We start from the raw sequence: 18,976 nt of genomic DNA on the forward strand, positions 1-18,976 counted from the left end.
CCATACTGTCCAGATTTGATATTCCTGAGGTCATCAGATTTAAGTCTGTGTGTAAGATTCAGATTTCACTAGTGATGGAATGACTCCAATATTTTTTCCGATTCCAATACAATTTCCAATACTGGTACAATTGCAGAATCCGATTCCGGTACGATTGCAGTTTCTGATTCCGATACAATTGCAGATTCCGATTCTAATTCTAAAATCACCTAAAATGTAAAATTTTATTGAGAGAAAGGGGAAGAAAGTTAGTTCTCATCTACTTTCAAATCTAGATACAATTTTTTTAAATTTAACAAACTTTCTAACATTTCCCTTCTACATCATTTCACTCGAGCCAACAACAGAAAATTAAGTTTCAAACAAAAAAAAGTAGACGAATCAGAAATTAAGCTCCATTTTTTCCAATTCCGATACCACAAAAGTTCCAATATTTCTGATTTCGATTAATCATCACAACACTAGATTTTATATCCATCATATGATTCTTATACCATTTCTCTCCATGCAACGCATGTCCTCAACCCTCACTGGCCAGGTTTCATTTCTACACAATCACACTGAGAGTTGATATCAGCTGATATTTACAATTTGTCTAAGAATATTCAGTCAACATGAATCGGTATAAATTGAGCTAAAATGCTAAAAGATGCTTTAGGATTTCAAATAAAAGCAATAGAGAAAGCAATAAACCTATCAAAGCAAACATTTCCCTTTCAATTGGCCACTTGAGTTGAGGATTTATTTGCAATATGTTTTATTGCACACCAAAACCAAAATGTTTGGCATCTTCATTTCAACAAGTCAACCATTACTAATTCTTCCGATATATTCATTGTCTTGTTTGGGTTTCAGATATAAACTAGACAGGAAACTGAAGAAAGTAAATAATTACTCAAGTGGATTTAGAAATAATATTTACTAGCAGAATCTTCTGGAAATTCCATGGTGTTTTGTACAGCAATCTATATAATTTAGTGTTGCTGCTGCTGCTAATACAATAAAAAAAAATGATACTAATACTACTGCAAATAATACTAATACTACTATTATCAATAATCGCCGCTGGCCGATTTCTCGTATCTGAGAATTTTAATTTCCTCCTCTTCTTTTAGTGTTTGGCTTGCAGATGGCTTTTCAGACCAATCTTAGCGTAGAATCTGCATGAGCAGAGAAGGTAGGCAAAGGTTGGCAGGGAGGAAGCTGTTTTGTTCGTTTTTTTTTTTGTTTTTTTTCTTCTTGGTTTTCTTAATCTCTACTAATCTTCTCCTTTCTGTTTCATATTGTTTGGTACCGAATATAATGAATTGGTGCTACAGGTGCCGGTTCTGGACTGTTGTTGCCGATGTGTGAATGTCAGATCCAATGTTTTTAATGATGGTTTGGAGTTGGTTTTTGTATCGTTGTAGAGGGTGGCCGAGAAGTCTTTTTCCTGCTGCTAGCTCTGAATACAGTGTTTATCAAGGGAGCCTGTTCTCGTTCATTCTGAGAACATGCCCCAACCAACAGAACATGTGTCTCATGATTAGGACTGTGACAACAGAATATGCTTTTAATTCTTTTGACTCAAGTATATATCCGACAGACAATCAACCGAGAACCACATCCGTCTATATAAAAACATTAACGGATATATATTCAAAACAATGAAAAGAATATGCTGTTGTTACAGCCTTACACATGCAGGTGTTTGCTCTCTAAAGGACGCTTGTGTTGGTTACATAGTCATACCATTTGATGTTCAGTATATCTCAAAGCTTTTTCTGGTGGAATTTTTCTAGTTTATTGAGATCATGCCAGTACACAGTCCAGGTTTCACAGGTCTCTTAATAATAATAACAACAATAACAATAATAATAATGAAGAACATGGATAAAAGACTAGGAGAATCAAAGAGAAGACTGAGGCTATACAACAGATGGTAATGCTGAAAACAGCTGAAATCTTAAGGAAAACCCTTGAATGGGGAAACTAACCCACATTAGTTACAAACGCTAACTAGCCATATTGAAAATAGCAAAGCAAAAAAGACAGCAGAACACTACATAGAAGCAAGAACAATAAAACTGAAAATTTCTAAGTTAACTAGCACCCACCCCCAAGAAAATTGTAGTGTCGGCATCAACTGGCAACACACTAGTCATGTAGCATCAAGGAGGATGAAAAGACAGAGGAGAGAAAGCACTAACCAGACCTCCACTGGAGGAGTGTGAAGAGGGCAGATGTTGAGGAAGCTTATTTCTACCCAAATTCAGTAAAGGCCAATGGTCATTGCCAATGAGAAGTCAATGGTAAGTGGTTGTTATGATAACGCAAACTCATTTATCGAAAGAGGTAGAGAAAACTGGAAATCTGGAGAGACTTGTTGTCACCCACACTCCAGGGAATACCACTGGTTGTTTTCAGCGAGTCATCTCTAATGATGACCTGTGTGAGAACTTCTAGTGAACAACACCAATGGCATGGAATCGCCAATTGATTTTGAGCTAAATGTGAATCTATCTATACTCCTATAAATGTGTGTATGTGTGTGTTGATATTCATATTAAAAACCCTTTTTTCGATTTATTTTAAAAGAAAATACAACTTTCTTATATATGGGTCTTGGGATTGCATTCACTAGCAAAAAATCTAGCTAATTTGCATATTCTTTTAAACATTCATTTTAATTAATTCCCTATTAGTTTTTCAGTTTTCTTACAAAATGATAATTTTTAGTTTAACTATTGCGTGTAATTATATCCATGCAGATATTTTACATTTATACTTATGTAATATTTGCGCAAAAAGTTTATAGTAAACACAAACCTTTTTCCTATATATATGTATACGTATATATTTTTGTTTAAAAAGTTTTGCCTACCAGACTCCCCCCCATAGATTTTGGGCTACAAAGATACAGAGATCAAACTTCATATATAAGGTATTTGAACCCATGCGATACTTTATATTTGGGTTTTAGCCTGGAAAAATTGGTACAAAAGTGTGGAGAAAAAAAAAAATGCAATTTGCTAGGTGAAGATCAAATGCCGGCATTACAAATATGCATACATAATGTAGTAGCTATTGGTTCATGTTTTAATTTTTAGCCTTGCAGCAAACATGTCTTCATAGCTGTCATTAATGCCAGAAGAGAAAATAAATTGTAAACTAAACATTTTGGTTTCGATTCTCGGTAAAAAAATGTTTTCTAGACAGGACGAACCCACTGCAAGTGATGAAGGAAAGCGAAAACGCAAATAGAAAGTCAGTCAACTTTTACCACCCGAGATAAATTTTGAAAATAAATCCTCAACTGTAAATATGATAGATAAATTGTAATTTTTTTTTTTTTTTTTTTTTTTTTACTGCTTATTTTTTTTTTCAGGTTGTTTACATGTAATTGCCTGAAATTTTTCTTTTTGTGTGTCGAGTGAAGTAAGTGTAGGATGCAAGGCCCCAATAAGAAATTACATTAAAAAGACATTATACAAGGATTATTCCAAGAGTAATGCTTCCTAATTTTTTTATTCTGTCCGAATGGATTAAAAGAGGACTGCAAATTGCTATGATAACTTGTTCTGATAACTTGTTCTGATAACTTGTTATGATAACCTGTTATGATAACCTGTTATGATAACCTGTTATGATAACTTGTTATGATAACCTGTTATGATAACTTGTTCTGATAACCTGTTATGATAACTTGCTATGATAACTTGTTATGATAAATTGCTATGATAACTGGACATGCATTGTTTGGCAAATAATCCTAAAAGCTGGCAACCTGAACCCTAACCTAAATAAATTCTGGAGCAGAAAAGTTTGCTTATTTTTAATGGTACCAATTCCGCTTATGTACTGTTTGAACTTTTTGAGTAAAAAAAATTTTTTAATAGGCAGCTTTACTTTTGGAGCGATCCTCATATATATATATATATTGGATGTTTGATTAATTATGAAAATGTTTGGCAAATAATCCTAAAAGCTGGCAACCTGAACCCTAACCTCTCCAATGGATTACATATAAAAAGAATATATAAAAAAAAAAAAAGAAAGGAAATGAGAAAAAGTTAAACAAACCTGGAGACAGTCCTGGGGAGACTAGAAGTTTTGAAAAAAAAAAAAAAAAGAGAAAAAAAAAAGTTTTAGTCCATTTCATACATAAAAAAGATTTTGTTTTTTTTAATCAACAGAAAAATAACATCAAACATCAAAGTATCATTGACGTATACAAGATTTTTTGCATTAAAAAACAAAAATTATAAGAACATGTTCTTTAAGGCTTTTTTATATGTAATGAAACATTGTATATCAACAACAAATGTTAGAATAACATTAGTCAATAGAATTTGGACAACAATTCATGCATTTTTTACTATTTTACCAAATTTTCATCATGTCATCAGATATTAATAATAATTCTCATAAAAATCTTTAGTTCTTGTCCGGAATTCATCCTATATTAAAAAATAAAAGAAAAATCTATATGATGTATATACTCATGATAAGACGAAAATATCATATTCCAAAAATCATAAATTGATCAAGTAACTTTATTTTTATAAAGAAAATCATTTTTGAACGATTAATGGGAATTTGAGAGCATTACAACATAAATCTAGTATGAATTATTGTCGAGTTACCTATCTTTTGTTTCTTGAGTGATTTTTCAAAATGGCGGCCAAGATAGCCACTTCTTGTATATTCATAAAATTTAATTTTGTTATTTAAAAAAAAAAAAAGACCTACGTGGATCAATTTATGCGATTTTTGGAATATGATATTTTCATTTCGTCACAGGTGCGTACATCATACAGCTTTTTCTTTATTTTTTTAATATAGCGAGATTCTGGACAAGAACGGAATCTTTGTTTTTAGCAGTAATGTCGAAGTGTACAAGTCAATTGGCGACCGGATGTGACGTCATCACTTTCACATCGATAATAATCCCCAAACAGATGCTGTATAATTTTAGTCAATGAAAAATACTTCATATCTTCTAAATGATACAAACAGATAAGATTTTTCATCCAATCTGTAAAATCCATTAAAAAAAAACTTTAAATAGACTAACATGTTATACAACAGTTATGTTTCCTATTATAACCGACTGTCCAAATTCAATTATATAATTCATTTAACATCTATTAATACATTTGATAAATAGGTAGTTGTGTAGATTGGTTATCCTCTAAACAAACACATTTCAGGTGAAAGCATTATTACTTACTTATGTGCCATGTCGAAATTAGTATAAATTCCAAAAATTACGAAAAATGATGCAGTAGATGTTTTAAATCTAGTTTTTAGGGGGAAAAAAATCTACATACAGAAAACTGCGACATTCTGTCTTTTAGATGGCTGGATTATCATATTGATCAATTACAGTTATCTCCCCTGGATTTTGCGAACTCTTCCACATTAAAGCATGCGATAATTCTATTTGGTACTGATACTACATAGGGTTTGTGGATTATATGAGAAAAATAAGTCTGTGTAGGTATACAAAATGTTTCTTATTTTAAACATTAATACACAAGGAGTCATTTTGAGTAAAAATTAAGTTTATTTTACCCACATAAAGTAGAGAAAGGCACAATTAAAATGTGTAGAATTATTTTTCTCATATCACCAACAAACTCTATTCAGTGACAATACCTTCTATTTTTACTTGTATTTATTTTTCTACTAGATCATTTTTCGTAATTTTTTTTTATTTTTTAATTCATACTAATTCCGACATGACACCTAGGTAGGTACATAATGTTTTCACCTGAAATGCGTTGGTTGGAAAGATCACTAATCTACACAAGAGCCGACCAATAGTTACATAAATAGTTATCACATAATCAAATGAAAAAAAATAATGAGTTGAAAGCAAAAAAAAAAAAAGTATAAAACAAATGAAGGAACAAATGAAGCTTACATTTAAATAAAACAGAAAAAAAAAACAGAAATAAAATTGCAATCTCTACTGAAACATTAAAAATTTATGAAAAACAGGCACTAAATTTGACGACATCAAATCATAAGACACCAAGCCATAAGCATATTACGGTATAAACTCATTTTTACAACTTAAACTCGGACTAAGATCAAAGTGTAGTACTTGTTCTGTCTTTATTCAAATGAGGAGAAATCTTTCTGAACAGGGGCAATTTTAATTTTTGTTGCATTGCGCATGCCCCTTTTTTTAGGGAGATGGATACCCCCCTCCTCCCATAAAATAACAACCTTGTATCTGTCTTCATGGAGAGAGAAGTAAATAGGGATTATACATTATGATTTGGATTTAGGATCAAAGTGTAGTATCTGTTCTGTCAGAGAATGTGAAATCCATCTAGGCTAAGACGATTTTTATCTCCGTACAGAATGCTCCCTTTTAGGAAGCTAAATTTTCGCCATATTAAAAAAAAAAGTAACTGTGTCTATTTTTGCCCTTATGGGTGGAAAGGCAGGTGAAAGTAATAGGAGCTATACATTATGAAAACAGTTATTTAAGTAGTATTTAAAGAATTTAATTGTAAAAAAAAAAAATCATCTTTTAAATAAATTCCTTATTAAAAAGAAATGTTTTCAATTTTTTTTCAATGAATTCCTTTTGCTTCAAATTCGTTTTTGCAGTGAATAAAACGCGATTAAAAAATAAATCATAAGAAATATATGCAAAATCTGTATAAAATAAATATAAAAAATTTAATATAAGAAAAATATATAATCTATATATTTATAAAAATGAAAATGCGTGTGAGGACACTTCTCAACCTATACACTCAATGAATTTTTAATCTATAGACTTGTTTGGTGTATAGGATATTCAGACATGTGGAAAACTAATTTGTTTTGGCCCGTAAAAAAAGGGTTGCTAAGGGGTAAAAATTAAAAAATTGTTATGGTGTGATCAAATTTTTATCCGTTTGTCAACTGTTTCACAAATGCGTATGTGGAGCTATGAATCAAGGTTGAAAAACACTTAGCAGAGATCATGCCAAGTTAGTCTAATGGCTATCGTACTTGACTTACTGTTTTTAGGTTTTGGTTTCGATTTCAGCTAGAATTTTTTTTTTTTTTTTTTTTTTTTACTTACAAGAAGTGAATTGTTTAGAAAAAAAAGCATAATACTCGCATGCACATGTCTCAGTTTCTTTCGGTTTTTTTATTATTTCATTTTTTTTTTTTTAATGGAATTGAACATTATATATTTAATACAGACGGTATTTCTGTTTATGATAAATAAAAATTCTGCATTAATTAAAATATATTTATGCATATTTTACGACTGGGCAACGTCGAGTGGCCTGCTAGTATTACATAAAGTAATATAGTAAGAATAACATTTTAATACTGTTAAAATTATATTAAAATAATGATTTGTATCTTGTATAAAGCAAACTCTAAGCAAAAAAAAAACAAAAAAACATCTACATCGTTCACTCTATAATAAAAGCCAATATATATTTTTTTTATAAATTATAAATATAAATCCGTTACAAAAATTAATGAGTAAAAAAAATGTGCCCTTTTTAGTTCCTCCTCACCTGGAAGAACCCATTTCAAGTGATGAGGGAAAGCAAGAAAGCAAATAGCAAGTCAGACAACCCCTGCCAATCAAAATCAATTTTGGAAAGAAATCCTCCAATAAATAAAATGTCAATGGTAATTTTTTTTTTTATCTTTAAGTCATTAAAAATGATAATTGATATATGAAAAATTAAATTTATTTATTTTTACAAAATCTTTGCATTGTATTTTGGTTTATAAACATATAACATACACATTTCGTTTTGATATATTCAAGCAAATATTATTAAATGCAATGGAAACACTTTGCTTTATGATTTTTAAAATTTTTATTTTTTAATTTTTTCGATTTTCTATATAATCTTTTTTATATTGAAATCGAAAATATTCATAAAAGTTTCATAATTGTTGCTGTCACGAGCGCTTTCGATTCGTCCACGAATCATCTTCGGGTGTTGAAGTGCGAAGGAGCGAAAATAAGAATTAAAAGTGAAAACTAAAATATACAGTAAACGGCATTAGGTGATAAGTTAAAATATATAGAGTTGATGAAAAATCGATTAAAAATTTGAGTATTAAAATCAGCAAGTTCGTGGACACCGTTAACAAAGCCCGTCCAATACGAACTACGTAAGACATTTTAGAACGTTACTGCTTTTCTCGAATGCAATATCATTTATAATGGATCGAAAAGTTATATACACACACACACACACACACACATTGTTTGCGTGATCTCTTTCTGTCCACTAACAGTCTAAAGTCATAACAAGAAAACTAAAGATAGGAATAGTATTTCATTTTATTTATATATATATATATATATATATATATATATATATATATATATATATATGTGAGCAAACAGTTAATGAAATATGTTAAAAACACTTTGAAATGAGTTAAAAACATATTTAATCTGAAAAGGAAACACTAGATAAATGGATAGTCCTTAATCCGCGGAGTTTCGAAGAAATACTCTCCTTCTCATCAGAGGGTAGGAATTAGCAAAATGCGGGATCGGATTTTGCATGCTGAAGTATTTGATGAAACAACAAATAAGTCAAAGATCTTACTAGAACATTTACACTTACATTTTATATATATATATATATATATATATATATATATTAAAATGTAATACCCTTCCTACATTTAGTTTTATTATTTATTTCATCTGTGAGAAAGAGAGAGGGGATAACAAAAGGTCCTAAGCCAGTTCATTTCTTAAAATACATTTAAAAAAAAAAAATCCTCAAATTATTATTTTTCTCTCTTAAATAGTATTACTACTGCTGAAAGAATGGTATTTTCTTTTGTTAATATAAATGATAAACTATTCCTATCTTCAGTTTTATTGTTAGTTTCATGACTTTAGACTTAATGGACAGAAAGAAATCACACAAACGATATATATCTATAATATAAAGCTGAACGTCTGTGTGTGTGTGTGTGTGTCTGGTCACGAATAGGCTCGCTCCTATATGGTTGACTATTATAGAAAACTGATCACATATAATGATAGATGTATCAAGACACAGTAATGGGTATGTTTGATCTGGCCTAATGATGATTCATTAAAATTGTGAGGTCTGCACAAAGTATGGAAAAAAAAATGTTTAAGTTAAAAAAAAAACCTTAGATGTATATAAGAATACTTTGATAAGTATGTTTTAACTTAAATAGGGATGGTATAATAAAATTGTGGGGTCTGCATTCACGTCTGGCCTCCATAGAATGGAAATAGGCACAAACTTTAATAAAGACTTTTCATATCTATCTGCGTAAGTATACTTTGATAATTATGTTCCAGTTTGAAGAAATATGGTATAATAAAATTACGGGGTGTTTGTTCGCACCTGACCTCCATAGAATGGAAATATGTCACAAAGTTTAACAAGGTTTTTTTAATATAGATCAACAGAATATTATGATAAGTGTTTCAGTGTGAACAGGTATGATATAATAAATTTTGGGGTTTATCTATTTTATTTTTACTTTCATCATATTTTGCTTTGGTTTTGATACCCCCAAATTCGAAGTTATCTCTTTACAACCCTTCCTTTTCATAACCTATCAGACTTTCATAAATCAGAGTCCATTTTCTGTAAGCTGTTTTTGAACCCAGTCAATGACGGGTACTTTTGCTAGTATATATATATATATATATATATATATATATATATATATATATATATATCGCTTGTGATTTCTTCCTGTCCGTTAACAGAAATAACTTTAAAGAGTTGGAAATGTTTGCAGACATTGCAGCTGACACATCCACCTGCTAACTATTCCCCACCAGAGTAATGTCCTTTACAATAATTGTTAGATTGTAAAAAAATATTTATCAACATAGATGGTGTTGCTACTAAACTGTTCATTGCAACTGAAGAGCTCACGAATTTGCATTTGCTGGATCAACCACAACCAGTCTATCCGAAATATCTTTCTACATGTACAAAGATATATTTTATTTATTTATTTATTTATTTGCGGACTGTTATCCGCATCTTCGTAGTTGTTGTTTCACCATGTTTCGGCCAACTTATCCCCTGGCCTTCTTCAGGTGATTAACCGCAATGGAATAACACATTTAAATACAGGTGTGTTATGAAGGTACTATAAAGCATGGAAGACTAAGGAAGACCTGGCTTTAGTGCGTAAGTATTCTGAAAACATTTACTGACTAGCAGTGAGATCCAACTTTGCCCAGGATCAAATGATGATCCACGAATGTTTTACACTCCCATATTTTTTATTATTAGTGAAATCGTCCATTTTTCAATCAAATCGGTTGATTGCCTGCTCTAGTTGGGGACCCATCAAAATGCACTGGGAAGAAGCTTTACATGCGTCCCCAGAGTGACTTAGTCCACAATACACTGTAGTCTACATTGCACTGTAGAGAACCTACTGTTGATGTTATAAAATTATTTTTATATATAATGGTTTGAATTAAAGTTTAAAATGCAAAAGTCAGGTATCATTGTGAAATTGTGCTCTAACCAGAAATGTTCATTTGGAATGTGCTTCTGTCATATCAAAAAACCTACTTTTTATTTCATATGCCTGGCCTTACTGATCTCTTGGTTGGACTCACTAAAATAGGGGTAAATGTCAGACATCTGGTTGGATGTCCCATCCCCTAGAAGAAAAAGTTTAAGAAAAATGAAAAAAAAAAAAAATAATAGTAATAATGATAATGGCCTGAATTAAAGTTTAAAACGCCAAAGTCAAGTATCATGCTTTAATAGTGCTCTAAACAAACATTCATGTCGAACGCATTCCTGTCATATCAAAGAACCTACTGTTGATTTGGTATGTTGTACCTTTCGGCTTGTGTGTTAATATATCTTCTCAAATGCACTGATGACGTTAGGCTGTGTAAAGTGTTAACTTTGGTCAAAATCACATGTTCCTTCTTTCATCGGATTATTCTGATTATCGATACTTATCTAAGACATTCCGGTACAAAACCTATCTAAGAACACTACCAGGCACATAAATTACCTTCACATGAAATTTGATAAAAATCGGCCTAGCCATATTCGAGTCCATAGGAAACAAACTCACACACACACACACACACACACACACACACACACACACACACACAAAATTCTTTATATATAATAGTAGAGATATCAACCCTTTGACTGCATCGAGAACACGTTTAAGATGTGTCATACATTTACGCTTAGGTTTCATCAAGTGTATAAATATCGATATTTTTTTATATGTGGGTGGACCAAATTTTTAGACAATGCTTTTATGTTAACAAGCTTAAGATATGCATAAATATAGTTAGACAGAACATATATGTAGTGTGCCTTGAAAATATACTGGTTTCCCAAGTTGAATAGCCAAAGCATGATTTTTACTGCATAAAATGGAATGATAGATGGGTTAAAAATTTAATGGCCATTAAAGTGTCTGGAACAATAATCGCACCTTAAATATGGTGCTGCAAATATTTAGCATCAAACAAGAACCAAAATGATCAAGAAGTCATCTTCTGATGAATACAAGAGGTTAAAATTCTAAACACAAAAATTTTTTTTGATACTTCTATACTGAAAGAACGAATGAAAATATTGAATTTCAAGTAAAACAAATGGTACCTATGTGGTTGTCATGGCGGAAATAGTAACATATCCAAAAATTAAGAAAAACGATAAAGTAAAAAAATAATTATTAATGAAAAAAAGAAATTTGTGAGATAGCGAAATCACTATATTACATTTACTAAAAAAGAGACAAGGGAGATAATTAAGTTCTGTTGCTTACACCATATGACAAACGTAATTCAAAACGTCAGACAACTTTTATTCCCCATCTAAACTTTATTGAAAACTGTTTTTTTTTTCAATTATTTTTTGTAACATATCGTTTTCTATAATTTTAGGATATGTTACTGTTTGCGACATGATAATTACATTAGGTACCATTTGTTTTACTTGAAATCCAATTTTTATTTATTTTTTTTATTTTAGAAAATGTTATTTCAAGTTATACAGTTGCCGAAACATTTAAAATAACATGCGTTCAGCATAAGCGCCTCAGAAAAATGCTATTTCAAACCAAAATATGATAGACAAAGTCTATCATAGATATAAATGCAAGCACTAAAGATCATCTAACACAGATAGCCTTTTATAAATTACTAGCGAGGGGTATCCGGCATTGCCCGGGTGTTTGGAGGTGTGTGTGGTTTTGGGTAAATCAAAACTCCGGGGTGGGGGGGGGGGTAAAAAAAAAATGCTTTGGTAGGTAAGTATGAGGATCGAACCCGAAGCCTTAAGGCAAAGTTGGAAATTAAAGTGTGAAAAAAAAAAAAAAAAAAAAAAGAGTGCGACGGTTTGTTTTAGCCATTAGGCTACCGCAAGATGCTAACGGAAGCACATTTGAATTTATTTAATTACTTGGATTTGGCAGGTGCACGTTTTAATGACTTAATGAGATCAAGTTTGACTGCAGGGATAGTAATTCATTTACTGCGGAAACGGTTTTTTTTTAATTTTTATTTTCCCAAGATGTTATAGGAAAAAGACTAACCCACATGCGGCGAGCGACAAATGTTGAATATTTATCTTCCTGAAGTCGAGCAAATTAAATAGACAGGCGAGCTCCGTTGTTAACTGTGAGATATTACGATCTATATGTGATATAAAAAGTTTTAAGAAGTTGTGAACCGACCAACCGCTTCTCTGAAAAAAGCCTTACATACATACATACATTTTCGCTTTTATATATATAGACTAGCAGACCGCCCAGTGTAGCGTGGTCATAATATATGCTTAAATATGATATTTTAATTTATGCAGGTTACATATTTATTATTATAGAGACAATTCTCTATTGATTATTAAATTGAACCTAACATATAATAGTGATATCAAAAGTAAAAAAAATATATGACATGGGAGCCATCAGCTAGAATCGAAACCAAAACTTAGAACTCCCCACCCTCATTCCTTAACTCCTAAGCCACGCCCATACACACACACATATATATGTGGAAATATGTTTTTTTGTTTGTTTTTTTTCCCCCCATTTCACGTTTTATTTCTGCCAATCCTTTAATTTAGGAAGCTCAATATAATTACGGAGCATATAACAAATAAATGAAAAAAGACTATATTCCAAATTTCAGGATGTTGACCATCTTACAATTTATTCCTTTAAGTATATTGTTTTGCACTACAAAACAGGTACTGTTAAGAATTGTGCATGTCAACATACTTAAAGGAATAAATTGTAAGATGGTCAACATCTTGACATTTGGAATGTAGACTTTTGTCATTTATTTGTTTATATATATATATATATATATATATATATGCATTGACACGCCTGTTCTCATCAGATCACCGAAGCTAAGCAATGGTAAGTCTGACCAGTACCAGATGGGTGACCATTTGGGAATTCTAGGCGCTGTATATGCTCTCCGCTTATCTCGGCATTTGTTTTCAGTCATCCTGTACATACACTTCACTTGCCACTGGTATTTAACAATGTCGACTCAGGAGAGGAGTGGTTGGAGATTGTGCACCTCCTGCCACAAAAATTTCATGCACAGGCACCCCTTCGTGGGTATCCATAGTCTGTTTAAGACTGAAGGAGCCTGTGTTTATATATATATATATATATATATATATATAAATTCACTTGTCATCACTTTTTTAAAAGGTGGAATCGCCCAATCGTGATTCAAGTAAAGGCAGATGGTCCACAGAGTTTTATAATTATATAGATTTTATATCTAGAGTAAAAAGAGAATTTCACCAATTTCTTTGATCTACATGGCTTTATAAACAAAAAAACTATTCATACAATTTTAATTTGTATGCACTTTATTATCACTGAAAATTTTGACAAACCTAAGCTTGAATACAAAATTTAATAATACATTAAAATAAATAATTTTAAAAATTAATAGTAAAATGCATTAAAGTAAAATCAACTCAAATGACTTATAGAAGATATGGGTTATAGTCAGCTAATGTACTTGCTAACTTCTGGTAAGTTGTGACAAGGCAAATCAGTTCCTTAACTTTTTCTCACACACCTATATCTCCCCTGTACATGTAATCTTTTTTTTTTTTTTTTTTTAATTACGTTTTTCTGACCTTTATTTTTTATTTAATAATCATTGAAAAGTTTTTTCGATCTTATTTTGATTAAGAATGAATAAAATTAGTTTTATTTATTTTTTTTAAAGAATTATTAAAAACACGTTTTAAAATCTTTTTTTTAATTGATGAACTATTTAATAAAGACTTATTTTTATCTATAATTTTGTTAATTTTTATTGTATACTTCTCAGCAATGTCCTTTTCTTATATTTTACTAGCAGGTGTGCCCGGCGTTACCCGGGTGCTTGGAGGTGGGTGTTGAGCAAAAAAGTGCTAGTAGGCAGTCAGGCTCAAATCCGTGACGCGAAGGCGAAAAAGAAAGTGAAAGGAAACCTGACATCTTACCGCACCGCCATGGCGCGACAGGAAGTGTAAAGCATTCAAATTTAGCGATGTCAATCAAAAAGTGGATTTGCAAAAATGGATATTTAAGTGAATGAGTTCACGCAGGCGCAGAAATGAACGTCTGGCTTTCTGCCGTTTTATTTATTTGTTTCCCCACGATGTTGAAGAAAACCAGCTCCTCCCAAAAATGGGAACTCTCAAATGAATAGCAATTGTCTGATATGAAGGGTTTTTCCCACATTGATCAAAGCTTATTGCCTTTAAAACGTCCCGGCTGGAAGGTCAGGAGGCGCTTGACTTTCCTTCGATTAGTTTTGCTTTATTTATAAGAAAAAGACAAACAAACACTGGAAAGGACGGGATGGTCGATCAAAATAAAAATAGAAACGACGTCTGTTTGCAAATCAGAGATATTATAATCTAGGGAGTATAAGGAAAGTTCTCGATGATAGTAACTGTGTCGAGAAGCCCGGCGAAAAAAGCCTTTCGTTGACATACAGAAATGCTCGCAGGCGTTTTGCCATTTATACATATAGATTTCAATAAATTGCTTCAAAATAGAAATACTGAAAAACAATAAAAGTGAAGCAACTGAGTTGCTTTGTCACCGCTTCTGGTAGAGCTATTCCAGAAGTTAAGAAGTACGTTAGCTGATTATAACCAAAATATTCTGCTACGTTAACAGGTCTAATCTGTAATTATCTTTTCACTAAGAGATGACTAGGTGACTGGTGGAATGGGTATGATGCTTTTTGACTGAAACTTGCAGTGAAATCAATTCATAACTGACATAAGTGATCTTAGAGCATTTATAATTTTATGATCGAAACCAACTTATCATACAAGAATGAGAAGATAAGAAGCGCGGAATTGGCTGCTTTAAAAATGTATCAACATCAGAAAGAAAGACCAATACAATTATTTTCTCATAATTACGAAGACACACACATACACTAATATATATATATATATATATATAATATATATTGCTCTACATAAGCGTTGTTTAAATTTGAATAAATCTGCAATTTTAAAAAGCCAGTACAACACAGAATTAAAAATAAATAAACATTTATTTGTCTATAATCAAATTTTTAGTGATACAGCACTTTCTTCAAAGATATTGCCCACTTGGTTGACACCCCTGCCCTTCCCAATACAAATAGGCAATATTGTTGAAACAGATGCATTATATCACCAAAAATTTTATTATAAACAAATTAATGTTAATTTTTTTATTATTATTATTTTTTTTTAATTCTGCATCATACTGGCTTTTTAAAGTTGCAAAATTTATAAATTTTTTTCCACATACAATAGCACAAACATGAAGTGAATACAGTATTAAGCAACACACAGGAATCTACCAAATCAGTTACTGCTCAAGCGTTTAAAACTATTTATAAAAGATAAAATTGCAAAATGACTCGAACAAAACAAAACAAATTGAAATGAAAAATGAAAACAACAATTACTAATTTATTTATTTATTGTATACAACAACTGAATATTTAGAATGCTGATTAAAGCAAGAATCAACAGTGAGTAAAATTATTACTTATAGTTAACAAAAAATGAACATAAATAGTACATACTGATTTTAGTTAAGAGAAAAATCTAACAAATGATACTGTAAAACCACCGTTTTTTTTTTTTCAGGCGTAATTTAACTTTAAGATGGCAACGTGTCAAAGGGACATAACTCTTACCACAAATTTTCTATATTCCTTCTACATTTTTTTTTATCACAATTCTTAGATTTTATTTTTCAGTCATTTTATTCATTTTTTTTTTTATTTACAAAAAGATTTTTTGTATCTACTGAACAGATTTACTAGGTAATACTAGCAACTGTGGTGTATGAAAAATATCCAAGATTTTGACCAAAGGAACGTATATTGGCAAATATCAATGGGAATATTTTGTTTATTTGATGCATTTTAATTCAGAAAGCTAGTATTTTCAGATAGTCTGAACTGGTAGCACCACAAAAATGTTATAGGTGGGCTTGGAAATAGTTGAAATTGAAAAAGCTAATCGTGGGAGAAATACAGATAATTTGATGTAAGAAAGTTATCTCCTTTGATATATGTTGACACCTTAAAGTACACAAAAAAAGGACTGCTGTTCAATACTAAAAAAAAAAAAAAATGGGCGACCAATTTGGTACTTACTTATAACAAAACTGATAACCCAATTTACATACAATAAATATACACGTATCGAGAAATGAGGAACATTTAACAAAACTAAACAAAACAAAACACTTATCACTCATTTTTTTTTCAAAGAATCCTTAAAGAAAAAAAAACTATTGTTTTAATGCCATTTACTATAATCCTCTAACTACAGTAGATATTTTACAATGTATAGCTCAAACGAAGCATGCATGGATTCTATAGAATAGCAAGTAGAAATAAAAACACAAAAAGCATTAACAGACTATTTTTTTTTTTCTTAAACTCTCCAAAAGAAACATAATATGAATGGACATCTCTCCTAATCTACCATCTAATGTGTCTATCAGTCAGCATGTCAGAAGTAAATATTGTGGTCATAGTCAAAATTGTCTGTTCTTTTTGACTTCCGGTTTCTGTCGTCAATTTAGCTGATAATTAGACATGGTCAGTAAGAGCAGAAAGCCATTCTTAATATGGGGAAAGAGAGAAGGAGAGCTTTCATGTTATCTTAGAGTAAGAAATAATCATCAATAAGAAGAGACCATAGCTTGATTGCCATCATTTTCCCTAGATATCAAAAAAGAGCATACACTTTTGACTATAACCCAGGTTTCTAAAGAGCTGACAACAGAAGATCAGATTGAAAAAATAAGGAGACGAAGATAAGCAGAGTCAATTTTCGAAATCATTATTCTCTACAACGCACCAAATGTATTTGGACTTGCAGCAATGAATTTGACTATGAAGTTCTCATTTGTTTTTATTTACTGGCCCGTTTGATGTAATAGCTAGAATGTTTGTTAATGGGGTTGGAGATTGGATTTCAATCCTTGTTTGAGTCATAGTAAAGATTGTTTTTTTTTTTTAAACGTTCTTTATGCCTTATTACTAAACACTCAGTATTATAAAGGAGAGGATAATGGGTAAATGGAAAAAATCCACAAAAAGATGTAGCATCTTCCCCTACATCTCAGTCTAGTAACGAATAAAAAACGAATCTTCTAGCTATTTGTGAACCTACTTTACTATTATTTGACTTATATTAAGTCACCAAAATATTGGACCGGGAGACTTGGGTTTAATTCTTGGTAAAGTCATATCAAAGATTAGAAAAAAAAAGAAAAGCAGTTAATAACTCTTTGCTAAACACTCAGAATTATAAGGTGAGAACCAAGAGAAAATGGAACAATCCAGGAAAAGAAGTAGTGGTCTCCCTTACATCCCATTATAGTAGCTAATGAAAACACAGACCTTGGATTGCCCTCAACTACAGTTGACCTATATTACTTATATGGAGTTGCCAAAATATTGTCTAAGTTATTAATTAGCAGTGAAACGTTGTGAAAATCCAATGATTTTTATGAAAATTAATTCTTTTTAAAATATCCGCATACTTTTTAAATGTAAGAATGTTGCATAATAGTTTTATTTTATAGTAAAAATATGAGTATAATATCTATTTTTGTATTAATAAAACTGAGTAATAATGAGTATAATATCTATTTTTGTATTAATAAAACTAATGAGTATAATATCTATTTTTGTTTGTATTAATAAAACTAATGAGTATAATATCTATTTTTGTTTGTATTAATAAAACTAATGAGTATAATATCTATTTTTGTTTGTATTAATAAAACTAATGAGTATAATATCTATTTTTGTCTGTATTAATAAAACTAATGAGTATAATATCTATTTTTGTTTGTATTAATAAAACTAATGAGTATAATATCTATTTTTGTCTGTATTAATAAAACTAATGAGTATAATATCTAATATAATATTTTTGTTTGTATTAATATATACAGAAGGTACATTATTTCACAAATTAATTCTAATACTTTAAACCGATTCTTATATACTTTTTATTCCTGCATGATTCATATATATATATATATATATATATATATATAATATTAATTCAAAACATTCAAGAGATTATCTCATTTGCATATTACATTAAAGAAAATTTGTTTTCATAATTAGCTCAAAATTTTTAATAGAAATTAGTAATAGAATTGTTTTAGTATACCATTTAGAAATATTATATTAAGTTAATTTATTTTTAATTATTAGTATAACATCAGTTGCATTTAAAAACGGAAGTTTTCATTTAACCTATGAATTATTTCCCTTTAAGCTATGAGATTTTATTTCTCTGTTTGAATTACATATAATAAAAACGACTCTTCTTTATGCTTCCAAAAATCCCCCAAAAAAGAAATCTTCAGAAAAATCGTAACAACTTAGGATATTTGGTATATTTTGAATAGCATGTGACTAAACCAGCAATGGCAGGGTATGTAC

The 18,976-nt window shown here is 30.5% G+C and overlaps 1 protein-coding gene across 9 annotated transcripts in view; it reads right to left on the minus strand.

Moving 5' to 3' along the window:
* The window catches only part of LOC145276755 (endophilin-A3-like), a 557,457-nt gene that overhangs the window by 69,542 nt on the left and 468,939 nt on the right, over positions 1-18,976 (minus strand). For all 9 annotated transcript variants that reach the window (XM_080127997.1, XM_080127994.1, XM_080127991.1 and 6 more), the window contains one exon: positions 4,063-4,083. In XM_080127997.1, the coding sequence (XP_079984123.1) occupies positions 4,063-4,083 (21 nt within the window). The remainder of the gene's footprint in view (positions 1-4,062; positions 4,084-18,976) is intronic.

This window comes from Euprymna scolopes, chromosome 5, assembly GCF_053919585.1.
Source record: "Euprymna scolopes isolate OS-2025 chromosome 5, ASM5391958v1, whole genome shotgun sequence".
Classification (NCBI taxonomy): domain Eukaryota; kingdom Metazoa; phylum Mollusca; class Cephalopoda; order Sepiida; family Sepiolidae; genus Euprymna; species Euprymna scolopes.